Source organism: Anopheles funestus, chromosome 2RL (assembly GCF_943734845.2).
Source record: "Anopheles funestus chromosome 2RL, idAnoFuneDA-416_04, whole genome shotgun sequence".
In the NCBI taxonomy this organism is placed as follows: Eukaryota; Metazoa; Arthropoda; class Insecta; order Diptera; family Culicidae; genus Anopheles; species Anopheles funestus.
Genome location: NC_064598.1, coordinates 79805728 through 79822884, shown reverse-complemented (window position 1 = coordinate 79822884; position 17157 = coordinate 79805728). Strand labels below are relative to the sequence as shown.

At 39.8% G+C, this 17157-nt stretch overlaps 1 protein-coding gene across 1 annotated transcript; it reads right to left on the bottom strand.

The window, feature by feature from the left end:
• Positions 1-660: 660 nt before the first annotated feature.
• LOC125765751 (myb-like protein Q) lies at positions 661-4984 on the bottom strand. Its single transcript, XM_049431192.1, has 5 exons — positions 3639-4984; positions 3267-3569; positions 2390-2630; positions 1992-2280; positions 661-1173 (listed from the first exon to the last, which is right to left on the bottom strand). The coding sequence occupies exons 1-4, from the start codon at positions 3657-3659 to the stop codon at positions 2090-2092; spliced, it is 756 nt and encodes a 251-aa protein (XP_049287149.1). The 5' UTR covers positions 3660-4984; the 3' UTR covers positions 661-1173; positions 1992-2089.
• Positions 4985-17157: the final 12173 nt, after the last annotated feature.

Genomic DNA, 17157 nt, shown 5'->3' with positions numbered 1-17157 from the left:
CATACATACGTTGAAAAAGTAGAACATATTTTCCTTAAAACAATCTTTGCTGCTTAGTACGGTGATTTGCTTTGAACTTAAATAGCTTAAAGCTCCTATCCACTGACAAACCAGCTTTTTGCTTTCTTTTTGAGTATTTTAAAAATATACATACTATATATATAATAAAAGATATTTAGTCATTACAACATAATTTTGTTATGTTTGAGATATGTTTTAAAAATTACAACGACGTAAATAAACAGCTAGACATGTACTGCTTGTTATAGTGTGTTTTATATTTTTGTTCTTTCTTCAGTTATTGCTTACCAAACTGAGAATCATGTGTATTTTACAATTTTTCTCTTCTTGTTGTTTCATTTAATTTTTTCACATTATTATTTATTTAATATTGTGACATATTTGCTTGTGCATGTAGCTTTTTTATAAATCGTAAAAGTTAGTATAATTGTTTTTTGCTTCTTAAGAAAAGCTAGGATGCAGCAAGACTAGTTTTAACTCGTAGCCGGATAGTCAGTCCTTGATACGAGGGGACGTTCCGGATGGGATTTGATTCCCAGTCATGTCGAGTGGATAGGCGCCGGTTATCACATACACCACCGGGCCGTCCCAATAATTGGTTTTAAAAATATTTAAATGAACTACGTTCAGTTTCTCAATGATAAAAAACATAATTATTTTTGGAGATACATACACAATAAAATTAACTGATAATGCCGACTATAATAAGTTGGTCTCGACTATAATAGTTAGAAGATGAAAACTATTTGAATTTTTTTAAACAATTTAAAATATAGCCGAATATTAGATAGATATATATATCTATCTATATATATATCTATATATAATATTAGAACCATATATTATTTTGCATGTTTTAGAAAATGTGATCAAAAATTATAAGAAAATATCATACACAAACAACATCTATATAAGAAGCATTGTTCTTTATTTGCAATCGATACAACAGGTCTACAATCTATGTACAAACAGGATTATAAAACGATGAGATAGTTCCAGAAGTCTTTGCAGTAATCATGCAGAATCATACACCGATGAAGCTGAAGATCGCTGAGCTAGTTGTACTAAATTGTGTTACCAGTGGCCATCCTGTGCACGATATCCGTCGATTCAAGTTCTGATGAAAGGTGATCTAATATGCGTTAAAATTGTCTGAAAAGAGTAAAAGAGATGCGCAAAGCAAAATTGTCATTAAATTCCGAGCAAATAAAGCAATGAAGCGAACGATCAGTCAGCCAACAGCCTCACTCCGATCGCGTGCTAATGTGTGGAAGGCAATTACAACGTGTCAAACATGCTTATCGTGTGGATAGGGAAGTAACATAAGCCCGGGGCGCTCTCCGTTACGATCACCATCAATTTATCTGTACCCAACGCCGCGAGGGCGAGCCGGGGGGTTTGGGACATACAAACAAACCGTTTACATTGTTTCTTAATCAATCGACGTTGACGAGGGTTTTGCTTGTAACGCTACATTGATGGCAGTACGTGCGGTTGTTGTTTTTTTCTCTTCTGTTTCGGAAACGAGCCCGAAATCAATTTGCATATTAATTGCGCATTTTAGCAAAACCGATGCCACTCGCCAGCGTGAGGCGCACGGTAAGAGAAGCGGATGACAAGTGGAAAGAGATTTACAACCGTACGTTTTGTTGGCGTATCGCATCGAATGCATCGTGTAGTTTACGACTGAATGGACAGATTGCATCCCTCCATCAGAAGGGAACGATGTGGGAACGATGAACGGGAGGGAAGGTAGCGGTGTGCGAAGATGAGAACGGATGTGTAACTATGTGTTGTATGTGAGGTTTGATGAACCGATCGGAACAAGCACGTCGCTATGCGTGGAATCTCCATTGTTGCTCTAATGGCGCTGTGGAGCATTCAGCCAAACATCTTCCGGTAGAATGTGGTAAGAATTCGATGCGGGTCGAAACGTTCAACCGCAATGCTGCAACAGCATATGTGTCTACCTGTCCATGCTGAGTACGATCGACGGCCGCACCAAGGATATTGGGTCAGTCAATGGGGGAAAGTTGCGTTGCAATGGATTTCGAATCCGACCGTCCATTTAACCGTATCGGTTGTAGTTGTGTCCGCTGGCCGACGGGACGTAACCGGTCTGGTGGAAACGGGGCTGGTTGTAGGCGGCATTAAACTGTGCCGAAACCGGTTGCGTCTGGGCAATCAGGGCGAGTGATTTCTGGATCGCCTCCGGGATCGGTGGCGGTGTGGGCAGATGGGCACCCTCGGCACGGAAACCTACCACGGAAGAAGACGCAGAGGGAAAGTGTTTCGCAGTATTAGCCATTGGGATGGGTATGGACTACGCAAGAGTGTGCACATTGCGTAAGGAGGTGAGATACCGTACCGTTCTCATCCGCAATGTAGGTCACCGTAATCAGCTGGCCCTCGGGTGACGTGTACGAGTACGAACCCTGGACGGATTGGGCTTCGAGATCCTTTAGGCCGGCATTCTTCAGGTATCCCTGGGCCTGCTGCTGCTGTCCATCACCGGTCGTGTATGCATACGAGTAGCTGCCATCGTACGACACATCATTGCTGTACGAGGTGATCGGTACGAAGGGACGGATCGCATTCGGGAAAGGTTGCTACAAAACGGTTGCAAAGGAAAGGTAACCGATGGAAATAAATTGGAAGAAATTAAATTAGGCTATTATTTTATTCACGATGTAAAAATGTTCAACATATTTATGTATAAGAAGTAGATCATTCGAAGATCCTTAAGCAAAGAGTTTAAATATAGACTTGGAAAGATCAAATAGTTTGACAACCTTTTTTCCATTCAATTTTCCATGTTTCCAACATATTAAGCGTTGTGAAACTTTTTAAAAAAATATCTTTTTCACTTTAGCTGATACGTACAAATCGGTTAACCTCTGAGTAATTTAATATTTTGATTAAATTGAAAACAAATTGTATTCCATTTTACATAGTTTTTCATTGATATTGGTTTAGTATTGCAAAAACAAAAATTTCTTATAGTTGGTGTACACTACTTAGTGATAACAAATAAGCACAAGGGTTTTTTTTCGTATTCTAACAGCATTAATTTTTTTATCCAAAGTCCTCCAAAGAGAACCTTGCTGACTTTGATAAGTCAAACGATGTGAAGATTATAAGAATTAAAAAAAAACATAAATTGTATCGAAATTTCTGACAACTGCAAATATTTCATTTAAAATATGAATATTTAATATAATAAAAATAAAAGTCAAATATCCTACCTGCAACCGTTGACTGAACTGAGTAGGATTGTGTGGTGGTAACAATGGCGCCCGTAAAGCTTGCGGCTGACGCTGGTGTGCGAAATGTTGCTGCGACTGATGCTGTTGCTGGTGTTGTTGCTGTTGCTGATGTTGCTGCTGTTGGTGCTGATGTTGCTGCTGATACTGCTGATGCTGATTAGTTAGCCGGTGGCCTACCGATGTGTTGCGCACACCCGTATTCTTGTTGTAGCTATTGTGCCCATACTGATTCTGGGGTTTAGCCATAGTACCACACGCCACAATCACAAGCACCAGTGCAAACTGCTAGAACGAAAGTGAATGCGCTGATAAACACAGTCCTTTCCACGACACGGCTTCTGTCACAATTACCGTAAAGCTGAAGCTAGTCATTTTGGAGTACAATTCGTCAAACTTAATGTTTGATAACCGATGAGAAAATGAATAATCCTTTTGGGTCCCTAAACACTACTAAAACGCAAACAAACTACTTATTCGACACCGTTTCACACCATGCACCGGAACAAGCTAATCTGTACGGAGCGAACCGATTGATAATCTTCACTATCCAAACAGCAACGACAAACTATCATTGATGTTGCCGTTGGCAATTTTATTTATACAGCCTTATGCTGCCTCCCAACGGCAAAACCGTTTACCGTAGGTCGAGTAAGGTAGGCGAGCGGTGACCACCCCCAAAAAAACAAGCCCGAAGTCAAATAAATAAAGAAAGAAGAAAAAATCGGCAACATTACACCGAAATGCGGTCCACTAATCACAATACCTTCGCGAGCGAAACGCACAGGTGCGCTGGTTACTAGTAGAACGGTGAGAAGGAGTAAGACCGACTAGCCCAACGAGAACAATCACAGAATGATAGCGCAAGATCGCGAGAAGGCGATAGTGACGATCGTGAAAGGAAAAGCGAGATCTCCAAAAATGGATATGAAAAAAAAAAATACACATCCATCCGTCCCTTCCAATCGGACATAGAACGCATTGTGAGTTTGTGTTGCGCTGGTACAAGCGGCACCCATCACTTAGGACGGTAAGGGCGGCAAAGTTTGAATGTCATTACTGATCGGTCCGTCACTTAGCAAAGCCTTTTCCATTCATGTTGAGATTAATGAATTTGCACCTCGTCCGAGCGGATGGGATGGGTAAGGTGCAGCAAAAAAAAGAATCACACAAAACAAAACACAGTGTGGTACGAGATTGATGAACATATCTTAGAAAATTTGAAATATTTCCAAATAATTTTTGAATAATAATTTGAATATTTCTAAAAAAAGTTCCATTTTTCTTGCTCTATTTTGTATAATTTTTAATTTTTAATCTTCAGAATAACTTATAATATTTTTTTGTTTATTTTATGTAGGAAACGTTTCCAAAGATGTAACCAAAAAAGTAATTTGTAACTAAATTTCTCATTTTGTCTATAGATTGAAGATACAATTATATTTGTGTAAATTTATGTGTGTAAAACCAGAGCAAAAACAGAAAAGAGAAAAATTTACTATTCTCACTGTTTTTATTGCTTGTTTTGAGATTTTATTTACAACGCCAACGGCATTAACAGAAAATCATTTAATGACTTACAAACTAAAAAATATACGATTGCATACATTCAGGCGTATGGAATCATTTATTTGGTAAAATAATTCTACAATTATTTCGTACCATTATTTCAATGAAAATATTCCAATAATGTTGATAATTCTTAGCTTTTAAAATATGTTTCAAAACACAAATCATACGAAAATGCATAACATACAACCAGCACTGTAATCCAAAACATGAATGATGCTGTTACTGTGTTGTAGAAAAAAGAACACCCTTGTGAATAAAAAAAAATAACAGTGGTAAAAAAGCAACCCACCTTTTCTTTGAAAAGAAAACCAAAAAAAAAATCTTCTCCACGTAAAACTGTAACTGAACGAACGGCAAAGTTCTTGAGACGGATTCGAACGCACCCACACGACTGCAATAAAGCATGTTAACACATCTGCGTAGTGGCGCTACTCATCGATCCGGCAACGCAGGCTGTCCATAGGGAATATTTTCTACGCCGAAGGAATCACACAATAAACCAACAAAGCCCGCACCGTTCGTCTTCACCGGTCGATTGCATTTGCATTTGACCGCGACGTGGTAGGCCCGGTGCCGGTAACCACCCCCCCCAGTCCCAAGGTTTTGAGGTTCGCACTGGTGGACGTCAAAACCGACGGACTTCCATCACTCATCATCTCGATCCGAATACCGTAAGACCCGTGCCATCAGCAACATCACCATCCAGTCCAAGACGACGGTGGATTGCGTGATGAAAACAGGCGTATGACTCCCTCGTGGCTTTGCATTGTTTCAACCATACACACAGACCATACAAAAGGGATGAATCCCTAATGCAATGGCTCCGTTCTGTCAAAAGTGGCCCCCACCAAAAAAACATGAAACCGTATCGATTTCAGGTGTTCGAAAAGGCCACCCCGTGAATTGGTTTGGGTGGATGGAGCGAAAAAAAACCCCGCGAACACTCACAAACCACAAACGATTGCCATAGATCGGGTTCGTGTCTTTACGCGGCGTTGAAGTCACTTTGTTCTTTGACCGAAAAAAACACCCAAGAAGCAATGCAAAAAGGTGCTAAGGGATGCGCTAGCCTAGTTTGTTTTTTTTGGAAAACCAAAGGGATTGGTTTAATAAAAAGCATGTTGGTACAAATTGTAGCCCAGTGCGAAAGGCTAAGGTGTGTTGAAAATTAGTTTTATTATGCCCTTATTGGGTAAAGGTGAGCAATACTTTCGTACCTTGAAAACTTTTCACATCAACTCACATGATGGTAACGTTTAGCAACTATATAAGTGAGTGTTTGTCTTTGATATTAGGGTAAACGTTGCCACGCTCTTTCAAAATGCTTCACAGTATACCCATTGCAAGCCAAAGGTTTTTTTTTTGTTTTTTTTACAAATCAAATCATTTCTGTCGTTAATAATAATCTATAACTGGGTTAAATACACATCTCCTTTTTGCTCGACACAACTTTGTAAAACTTAACCAGCAATCGATGCTTGAACAGCTGACAGCACGACGGAGCATGGTGGAAAATGTTAGAATTTAAAACAAACAATCAAAAAGGCAGCTTCTGAAGACAGCAACTGAAGGCACAAAGCTATGCGCCGTAATAACCCTCAATTATATCTTCCTCCGGTCGTGGTAATCAGCACCCTGATAGCGGGTACTGAGTTATTGCTCTTCAAAGCGATATGATTTAAAAGACACGAACCGCCGTCGGCCATTTCTTTGGCCATCTCGCACGATCGTGTAGATCCCGCGTACGCTACACGGACCGATACACGGACCGATGTTCACGGGCTGAAGCCTTTTGTTGCTAGCCGATTCGCGAACCGTTTCGAAAGCAAGAAGGTTCAATGTCAGGAAATGGTGACGGTATTACAACAGTTATTCATCTTCGTTTTTGTTTCGGCATGCGCAAGAAGCCAGCGAAAAAGGTCAGTGGCCCGCGGGCGACTGTTGTTGGTATTGAGGATGGGATGCCTAAAATTTTGGACCGATTGTCGCTTTGTTAAAGTTGCACACATGTCAACCTGGGACGCAATAATGGACGCATAAGATGGTAAGATGAATGAGGGATAGCTTTATCAAACAAGCTGAAATGGTGAGAGCTCAAACATACGTTTGAAATCAACGCAATAATGCTTCATTTTCTGGTGCTCCTCTGGTGTCGATAGCTTGCTGTGAATAATGCTTCTAATGAAGGTCAGTTTTGGAATACTATTTTAAAGGTTACTACATTTCAAAACGTTTAAGCTTTTGCACAGTAAACATGCAACCAACGCATTTGTTCGTTAGACACTGGTCTGACAACTTTATTATGATTGATTACGTTAATTTCTGGCTTTTCGGGGTGTAATGGAAAAGTCGTCACGCATTGTTTATACTAAACATCACTTGATGTTTCCCACACAATTTAGATACTCGATAAAATACTACTTCTAAAACCAACATCTGCCTGGTGTAGAGTTCAGTAAAATTATAATGTAAAATACATTTACATTTTACATTTTATAATGTAAAATAAGCAACAATTTTCCATTAAGGATATTCGAGGATTCGTGGACACTAATCAATAAATTATTTAGAGAGTTTAACGATCCAATATGTGTAAAAAAAACATTTTGACTGTTGAATTCTGTAGTTTGGTGACCCTACGCCTCTGTACGATTTAATGGAATTGAAGCTATTCAACATAAAATTACATGATATGTGTTATCGAAATTACCATCGATCGACCAAAGTTTAGCTGCTACTGTGAGCGATGTTTCTCGCTATTAATTAAGTCTTTAGAAAACCTAGTCGAAACTTCCAGGATATGTTTGATCCTGGGTTACTTAAAGGGACGATAACCTCTCCACGAATCCTGGGAAAAAAATGTATTCTGATTGTTCTTCCTTACAATGTTATTTAAATTTTGCTTTAGAGTACGTGGTTTGACCACCACAACTCTATTGATTTATTTAAGAAACATATAAATATAACATTATTACAGAGATACATTCTCTGTGGGTCGTTAGTTATTCAAATAAATGTTATGATGTTGTTTATCGTAATTTAAATAACCCTATAATGTTACCTTTTCGGTCAGCTGAATACATGCAATGCACACCATTTGTAATGATCTAATGATAGTAAGGATAAAAAATAAATTCTTTCAGAATTAGATTCAAGGCGCTTTCCAGAATGTCGAGTTTGTAATAAACTTCAGAAAACACATCAACTTCCCATAGAGAAACAGTTTTCGTTTCTCACAAATTAATTATAGAATAATTAGAAGCATAATATTTTCCATCTTCCCAATCAATTGGAATTCAACATTTTATTTCTAATGAGTTCTAATGTCTCATAAACTAATTAAACCAAAACCATTCAATTTAATTGCTTTTAATTTGAACACATTTTCTTTGGATCTCTCCCATCCTAACAGATCAATAATTCTAATTAAAAACTGACCTCAACAAACATAAATTCCCCGAGGTCACACAACAGTCTGTTGCAGCTTGTTAAAAGCTTCGACAATTTGCACACTCGTAAACTGGTTGACATTTCAATTTCTGCATCTTGAGTGTCCATTCAATCACTTCTGAATGGAGTTTTCTACGCAGCACTCGGGCTAATTAATTAACTCCATTTATGCCGCAAATGTAAGTAGCTATTAAAATGGAAACGAATATATTGACCAGGGTTAACAATATAAAAATGCAACTAAATAAACTCTTTCTTTGTTCAATTCAAACACTTAATTTAAACATATTTTATGCAGCTATAAGCGTTTGAAGGGAATTTCCGTTGTGAACAATGTTTGCATTCCTTGCCACATGAATGTATTTCCTACCGATCACGAACTAATGTGGGTTTGTACGATCACACCCTCCGCGTATCGCGACACCGATGGCATTTGATCGATAAAGTGCGAAAATTAATTTGTCATCGAGCCGTACTTGAACCGCACGGAGGTCGAATACCAGTCACACTCCCTGAATCGTCGGTTTATTTTCTGTCAACCAGTTGGATCTTCCTTTCGCTTGGTTGGCAGTTTAATAAAGAGCCATGTCGTGTATTAATATATCATCGGCAGCCTGTTCGTACCTGTTCGTGAGGAATTTGTGAACAATTTAATCTAAAAGCAATTATCCACCACATATAAAGAAACAAAACAATTTCGGCAGAATGTTTCGTCTATTTAATAGGTCAGCTAAAGCTACAGTCTTGGCAGTTCGTGCCTTTTGGAACAGAATATCACACAGAAATATCATGCCCCCCGAGGGAATTCAAAGATCCCGAAGATTGTGCACCACATAAATTTTCTCTCCCCAATCCCAACTTAGAGGGTGGTGGGTGCGTGTTTCCATTGTGCCGCCGCCGTGTACCGACATTCGAAACATGATGTATATGGCTACAACGAAATAAAAAGTAATCGGCAGTTGTGTTTTTCGCTCACCTCCCAAAACATCCCGCGTTTTAGCTTCACCGACCGTTTTGGTAAATGGGGAAATGAGTTTTTCATTTCTCACGCTTCTTCGCGAAGTTGACGGATATTTATTTAGTTTGTTGTTTTGTTTTGTTGTGTACCGTTGAGGCCGCGAATCAAGATGATCCGTGAGCGACTCTTCACGGTGGTTTGTACCACAAGAAAAGGTGTGAATGAACAGAACATTAAGGGGGATGATTTGTAAAGGTTGCAACAGAGCTAACACGGATGCATTAAATTATGTTTTATTAACAAACGGTTAAGAAAATTGATTTTCATTCATTTCTATTTGCAAAACCTTCTGTTTGTATAAGCATAAAAAATTAGCTAAATATTTCGTAATTCAATTTCTAATTTTTAAGGCAAAATATTTAGTTTCTTTCCCTCTTTACGATTAAACCAAATCGTTCGCTGTTATGGTGGGAATAGAATCGTGCAACCAATTTATAAAATTCTTAGAAAAGTACAACCATCCCTCCGTTTGTATTACCAACCTTTACCATGGTCGAAGCGGCTTTTGAATAGCTCAAAATGGATGCTAATAACAAGCCGTAGCTAATGTTTCCCACCCAGCACAGTGGCAATTGCAAACGATGCATCGTAATGCAACAGTATCAAATTTCATTCTGCAGTCTACCAAATCGGCGTTGCTCGTTTGACACGCTTTAATGCAGCTAATGGTTGCATATTATCGTCTTTTGTGCAGTTTAACCATGTTTTGTGGTGTAAAATAATGGCCACGATCTAGGCAGTGAGAACATTAGTGATAACATAGCTGCCTTACAATGTTGCATTGATTATGGACGCTAGTTTTACATTATTAAACGTCTCCTTATCATGCTACCGATCGATTTTAATAGGTCTACAAATGTTCTTTAAAGAAATTGTGAAGTGTTTATCACATTTCTTGAGGCTCCGGTTTTTTTTGACATACATCGTTCCATACCGTCAAAAAACTGCAATGATGATCAACAGCTGATGGTGAAGGTGGTCGTGCATCGTTTGCCTTTCGAAGTCACCGAGGTTAAGTGTTACGATCCAGTTGCGCGAGCAGATAAATGTTACGTAGAATCACCCATTCGACCCTTTTTTTGTTGCCTTCCCACTAACCATCCTACTAGCAAAAGAGTGGACGAACGTCTTGGTGCCCTTTTTCAAACGAGAACCACTGTACCACTGTTTCACCGGTACGGAATGGTACGTATGGTGCAAAACTACATGCACCCTCCGTCGAGCTGATAATCTTAGAAAGTCCCGACTTCTGGGATCATAAAATTACTCTATCGTCCGATAAAGGTGTAAATTATTCCACCCCAAAAAAATCCGATCACTTTAATCGTGAGGAAGTCAGACTGTGTGATTCATCAATAGATTCCGCTTCGGGGGGCCTCAAGTTTTCTCAACCGTTTCAACACTTTCAAATAGCACTAAATAACAATTTTGCGTTTGTAAACTATGCACCTGTAAGGCCAACTAATCCCTGCTGGAAACAAAAGCCCAGAGAGAAGGAGCCTTTACAGCAATGAAAAAGGTGTGATAAAATGAGACCCATCATCAATCATAACAGGGTGTATTGCTTCCAGCATTGTACATACCATTCACCGGTTGCGAGGAAGAGCTGTATCTCAACGCCAAGGAGAGCATAAAGGTAGCACGGAATTTGTTTAATGATGGCAATTAATTTTCGATTATGGAGACACGCAAGTAGCATATTTATTTCCCAGGAAAAATCATGGCAGGCATGAAAGTGAAATATGAAATGAAATCGAGAGGGTGAACGATCGTGACCTTGAAGGAAACACCCACGATAGAATGTTTCTGATCACAGTCTAGTTTGTATTAGCTAGAGGAAAGAAACCGATAACTAGCAATACGATCTAGCCGTTCTACATGAATAAAAAGAAATCAATAGCTAAGATTTTTTGAGGTTAGAAATGATTTTTAAGTGGTGTGACATTGTATAAATTGTCGCTGCATGGCAGGGGTTGTTTTAACGTTTAATATATTACAATTTAGACCAGGCCGTCCTAGCTGAATAATAAAAAATAATAAAAAATAATAAGTATTACAATTTAGAAATAATTCAATAGCTTATAGATGTAACATCTTACGATCGTACATAATTTCTCTCTCTAATAGGATCTCTCTCTCTCTCATCAATACGACCAGGTTCTTCTACATGAATAACAAAAAAAATAGGATCATTCTTTCTCTCTCTTGTTGTAACGACCCTTAAAGGTAATTCAGATTATCTCTGGCTAAATAGACTTATTTTTACCACGTAGCCGGATAGTCCTTCCTTGCTACGGGGGGTCACGGTCCGGATGGGATTTGAGCTCTAGTCTTGTCGTGTGAATACCGCGCTGTTTATCACTTACAGGGGCGCCCAGATGTTAAATGATATGCCTGTGGTTTTCACGCCGAATAATGTAGAAAAAAAGGAAATTAGTGGTATTATTCTGTGACTAAACAATGTCCAATATATTCTCAAACATGTTACCAAAGTTCTATGCAAGAATATGCAACAAGCATAAAGAACAAATAATCATTTTTATTAAAAAATGTTGTATTTCTATCTGAGAATGAATTAACTTGCGTAATTATAACAGAGATTGATTTTTCTTTCTAACTTCATAGGATATGATTTGATACAACATTGGGCCTCCCAGATCACAATAAACTCAACAAAAATCTCAGAGGAGATCATACGTTCTCCTCGATTGGTGAAATTATATTATCGTCACTGATTGTGCCACTGATGATCCTATATTCCTTGATAAAAAATGTACTTCCTAAAGGCACGTGCAGGAATTAATTTACTTTGGAATTAATTTAATTCCAATCAAACACAAGAACATTAATGGTGTATCCAAAATTTGACCCTACTGGAACCTGCTTAGAATATTAAAAATATTTTGTCATGTTTTTTAAAGCTTTTTATTTTGTATATTTTATTATTGGAAAAATCGTCTTATCACGCATTGATTTTAAAAATTATATCATACACAAATCAATCAGGAAAACATTTTAATAAAATGGCAAAATAAATTTAAAAAAACATTCAACTTACACATGTAACATAAGCATTCCTAAAGATCCAACTTTCCTTGGCGGTATCTTCAAAGAAACTGCAATTAGATCAAAAGCGCATTCCTTACGATCAAATAAATTTATACTAAGCATAGGAAGATTAATGATCAAACCCTAGACACATTAGTCCACTCGACGGGAAAGTATATCAATAAACCTTTCGCGCTTTCTTTATGGGACGCTTTAGAAAATATCCACCACTAGAGCTGTACATACGCAAATTGATTTCGATCGGTATGATTCCTCTTTGCATATGAATTCCCACCCCGAATAAACCCCACCCACTTACACTTATGCAATATTGCACCAGTTTCACCGAGTTTGTTGATGATTACTACCACCGCAAATTGCATTCCATCGAATGGCGTTTCGGTTGATTTATGGGATCGCACCGGTCGTAACATAAAGGCAATCAGGAACGATTCCAAAGCGCAGAGAAAACATCCTGCATCCCAAGAATGACCTGCTCCAGAATGCCCTGAGCACTGAGGAAACGAAAGGCAAATGGGTAGAAATGTGAAGCACTGCAAACCGACTCGATCCTCACTGGTCCCAAAACGTTGCGACAGTAACGGTCATAAATCATCAGGTATTGTAATGACGTTACTGAACTTTCCGGTACCGTACGCAGACTCAACCGGACTCCCGGCCGCTAGTTCGCGAGAGTTTTTGAGTGACAGATGCGCATTCGGCCAGGACCCGGCACCAAACAAACATGTGATATAATGGCTGAGCGTTGTGATTTCGTTTCGTGCACTTCACTATATCATTTTCCTTTTGGTCAAACAACCAAACAGTGAGAAGTAGTCCCTTTTGTGAGAAGTTGGTGAATTAAAATTCCCCAAAAATAAATCATGCAAGCAGAGCTTAGAGACATTCAACCCAGGATGAGCCGGAAGGGAGGTAAAGATCACCGAGCGAAGAACACTATATTTACTATTCTACTTCTGCAGGCAAAACACGTCAACCCGTGGACAAGTTGCTTCACTTGACATTTCAATCGATGGAGACGATCTTCGGACCGATCGGGCTTAGGTAAGCGCAAACGCAGATGGACAAATGGACCCGATGGGCAGCCACCTTCCCGGCTACAATTAGCTGCCAACCAGCTGGGTGATGTCTTGCGGTGCACTTTGTTTAAGTTTATGGAAATTGTTGCTCTAATGTCGCATGTTCCTCCCTACCGTTGGGTAAGTGAGAAGGTTTCCGCAAGGTCACCGGACTACACCAAAACCGGAGCTAGTTGTTCGCTCTTTGGGTGATCTTTCGGCCGGCTGTGCGGCATACGTGCGCAACCTTGCGCATCCGACAGTTGGCGATATGGTTCTAATGAGAATTTAATAGGTTCCTGAAATATGTGGCGGGACGATTGACCGATCTGTCTCGGAGAAGCTGACGAATTGGCGTAAAATATTTTGATAGTAATTTTTATTTCTTTTCTTCACCCCATAAGGTGGAAGATTCACTTGCTGGTCAATCGGTTGTTAATTCGCTTCACCTTTGCTATGCGGCCGGTAGCTAATTCATCTTCATCCGTAGCACGATTTTACGACGCCGTGCTTATGGTTGACATTTGACGTGAACTCATCCGTCAGCTCGGACAGACGCCACCGGCTGGTGAAGATGTTGGAGTAACAAAACGATCCAATCGTCCATTAATCTTCAAACACAACCACCCAATGGATGCGCGTTAAGCGCTCGTACCTGACCATAATATACGAGCTGCAAACTGCAACGAAGGTGACGACGACCGGGCACTTAATTAAAACAGTTTTCAGGTAAATTTATTAACCAGATACGGCACAGTTTTATGACACCCGGTGTACTTACGCCACGCCGTACTGCTCGCGACTAATAGATGCTCTTTTTTCTGTAGTTGTTGCTTTCTCTTCCCCCACTTCACTGCATCGGTAAAGTCAACCGGTCCGGTGTCGAAATTTCATGTTCACACGCTTAAACGTTGTGTCAGTCGCAAGCATCATTTATGTCAGCTACCGGATCGTAAAGATATGTGTCCAGCATGTAATTTTGTCCAAAACTCAACAAGATCAAGTTCGATCGCTTCACCATTCGGGGCGGTTTTTGCTGCTTATCGACTGACGATCGCACAATCATTACACCTGAAGGTATTGGTTCTGGCTAATCGCTTCACTTGATCGCGATCGTCTAGAATCGTGTAAAAACCATTCGCAGCATTGCAACACGGCGGCCGAGGCGAGTTTTTTTTATTTTCGTCTCCTATGCAAAATTGCTCTATCCAGCCAAATCGGACGCTCCGGTCCGGTCGCACTCGACCGCCTGGACCGTATTCGCGCGAAGCAGCTCGGATGCTGCGGCTGGCTGGCTGATGATGCAATGTACAATATTTTCAGAGTTTGCTTGGGAGGATCCTCCTTCGTTCGCTGTAAAAACCGGCGCCATTTGGAGCGTTGGCACGCGGCCGATCCTAGATTCCGTATGGTCGGAGCGTGCAGTACACCACCTTGGGTGCGAGTGCGGACGGGCGCGTAAAATTGACTGACATTTAACGGTTGGCAGCGGAATAATAAACTAATAATTTGTAATCTTACCAACCAAGCATCATTGTACCATTCATGAGGGTACCGATCAGTGAAACGGAACGACATCATTAGCAAAAAAGGCAAATTATTCTAACTCTGCGGTACACATCATGCGGCAAACAGCTTAACCGTGTGTTGTGACAGAGCAATGGGGAAGTGCACAACATTTGCACCGTTTTCGTTTACTGCACCGTTGCTTTAATTTTGCATGCACAAAACAAAACAGCCGAAAACTGTCAATCTTTAAGCGAAACTGCTTCAAATCAGTACAACTATGCACAATTAAAAGCTTTTTGGTGGCCTTTCCATCAATCAGATTGGATCATGCGCAAGTTTTAAGCGGGCTGACCACAATTAAAAAGTCAACTTTAAGTTTATTTTAAGCCACTTAGATTCACACCTGCTCGATAAGCCGTATTGCACGATCGGCTGTTAAGTTACCAAGTTCGTGAGGGCAACCGTTAAGGGACGATGGTGTGGCGCGCGTTCTGCTTCCTTTAGTTTGTGTGACCAATGTAAGGGTTGTCCTGTTTGCATCATTCTACGTATACCTGTTCGTACCAGTTTTTGATTTTCGCACTGTTCATGATGCGTTAAATAGATCGTTCTAGTGTTAAAGACTACTATTTTAAGATAAAGAGACGAAAAATTTGGTGAAGTATCTGAGATGCTGAGGCTTATCTGTAGCTAGTTCTTCCTTGTGATCCGGTGGAACCCCTCACAAAATAATATACTATGAGCAGCTGCTCAAGAAACTTTAGGGTGTTTATTATTTTTAGTATAAATATTGTTTTTAATATTAGTAAATCTTTCAAGCATTAATTGCATCCAGAAGCTTCTTATAAATAAGATGTTTGTTTAATATTATTAGCGCGTGATGAAAGAAAAAATGCGAAAAATCAAGAATCTTTGAATGGAATCTTAACAAATCGAATGGAAGTGAATTTGTTAAGACACAACTATTCCTCTTGGGAATCTGTCAAGTTGTGTAATAAATTTGTAATTACAGCAGGTTTAGAATAATTTAACATTTACCTGCTCAAGATCTTCTGCACTGTCGTATCTAACTTGAAATTCATTTTATTTGAACATTTGAACATCGACATCAACTCTATCGGGGTTTCGTGGAATTTCAAATAGTTTTCTTATCTGAAAAATAAAACAATCACAAGAGACTAAGTGTAGTATTGTATAAAATGTTTTATATCCTAATTAAGCTCTTTCTTCATCTCCCAACCAAGGATAAAATTCCATTTAATCGTAATTTAGTGGCTTCTGCTGCACAGTACACGCGCTTACAGACACAGTTGAGTCCATGATGAGGATGCACACACTAATACCCCTTCTAACGTCTGATCGCGACCGGTGCGACCTAGAAAGGAAGCTTTACCGTGGAACCAACAGTTTACGTCCCCTTTGAGCTTCGCGCTTGATGTAACACACCCAACCCTACCCAGCAAGACAGGTCCTCCAGACACCGTTGGGCCGTTCTAATAAAATGTAGAAAAATGTTTCACAAACGTGTCCTATCGATTGACCGAAACGATCATCATCATCACCATTCGCAATCGCTGCCTCTGGGTATTAGCATACGGAGTCAATTAATTACGAGGATGAAGCTCACAAAAATGACTTGTGGGAAAATGTACCACAGCACACCACGGCTGACGTAACGTCGCTTAAACGGAACTGCATCGCACGGCGATGATCCGATGCCTTGCGGGCAGATTGCAAACGCATCCGGACGCGATGAGCTGATGCTTGAAGGCGTTGGCTTTGATATCACGAACAGACGGATAAGTACCAGCCTGTCAACGAATGCATCTAAATGGTGGTAAGGTATGCAAAAGGCCACCCTGATTGGGAGCTGTAGTTTCTTATCGCCAGGCACTCATCAGCAGTCGAACGTGCATTAGGACGTGGAGAAAAACTCATTTTAGGAAGTCTGGTGCAAGAAACTGACATGATGAATGGCCAATTAGAATGCACACCCGACCCATTAATAACTTCCTTCCAAACGTGCGGCCCACGATCATCGTGATCACAGCTTTATTCGATTTCACCATCATCGGGTGAGGGAAGATTATTACGTACCCGAACTATAGAACAATTCAATTTAATTAGTTCACTCACAGCAAACCACTTTCTTTCGTACAAATTTTTACAACACTAACGAGAGTGTCACGAGTTTACC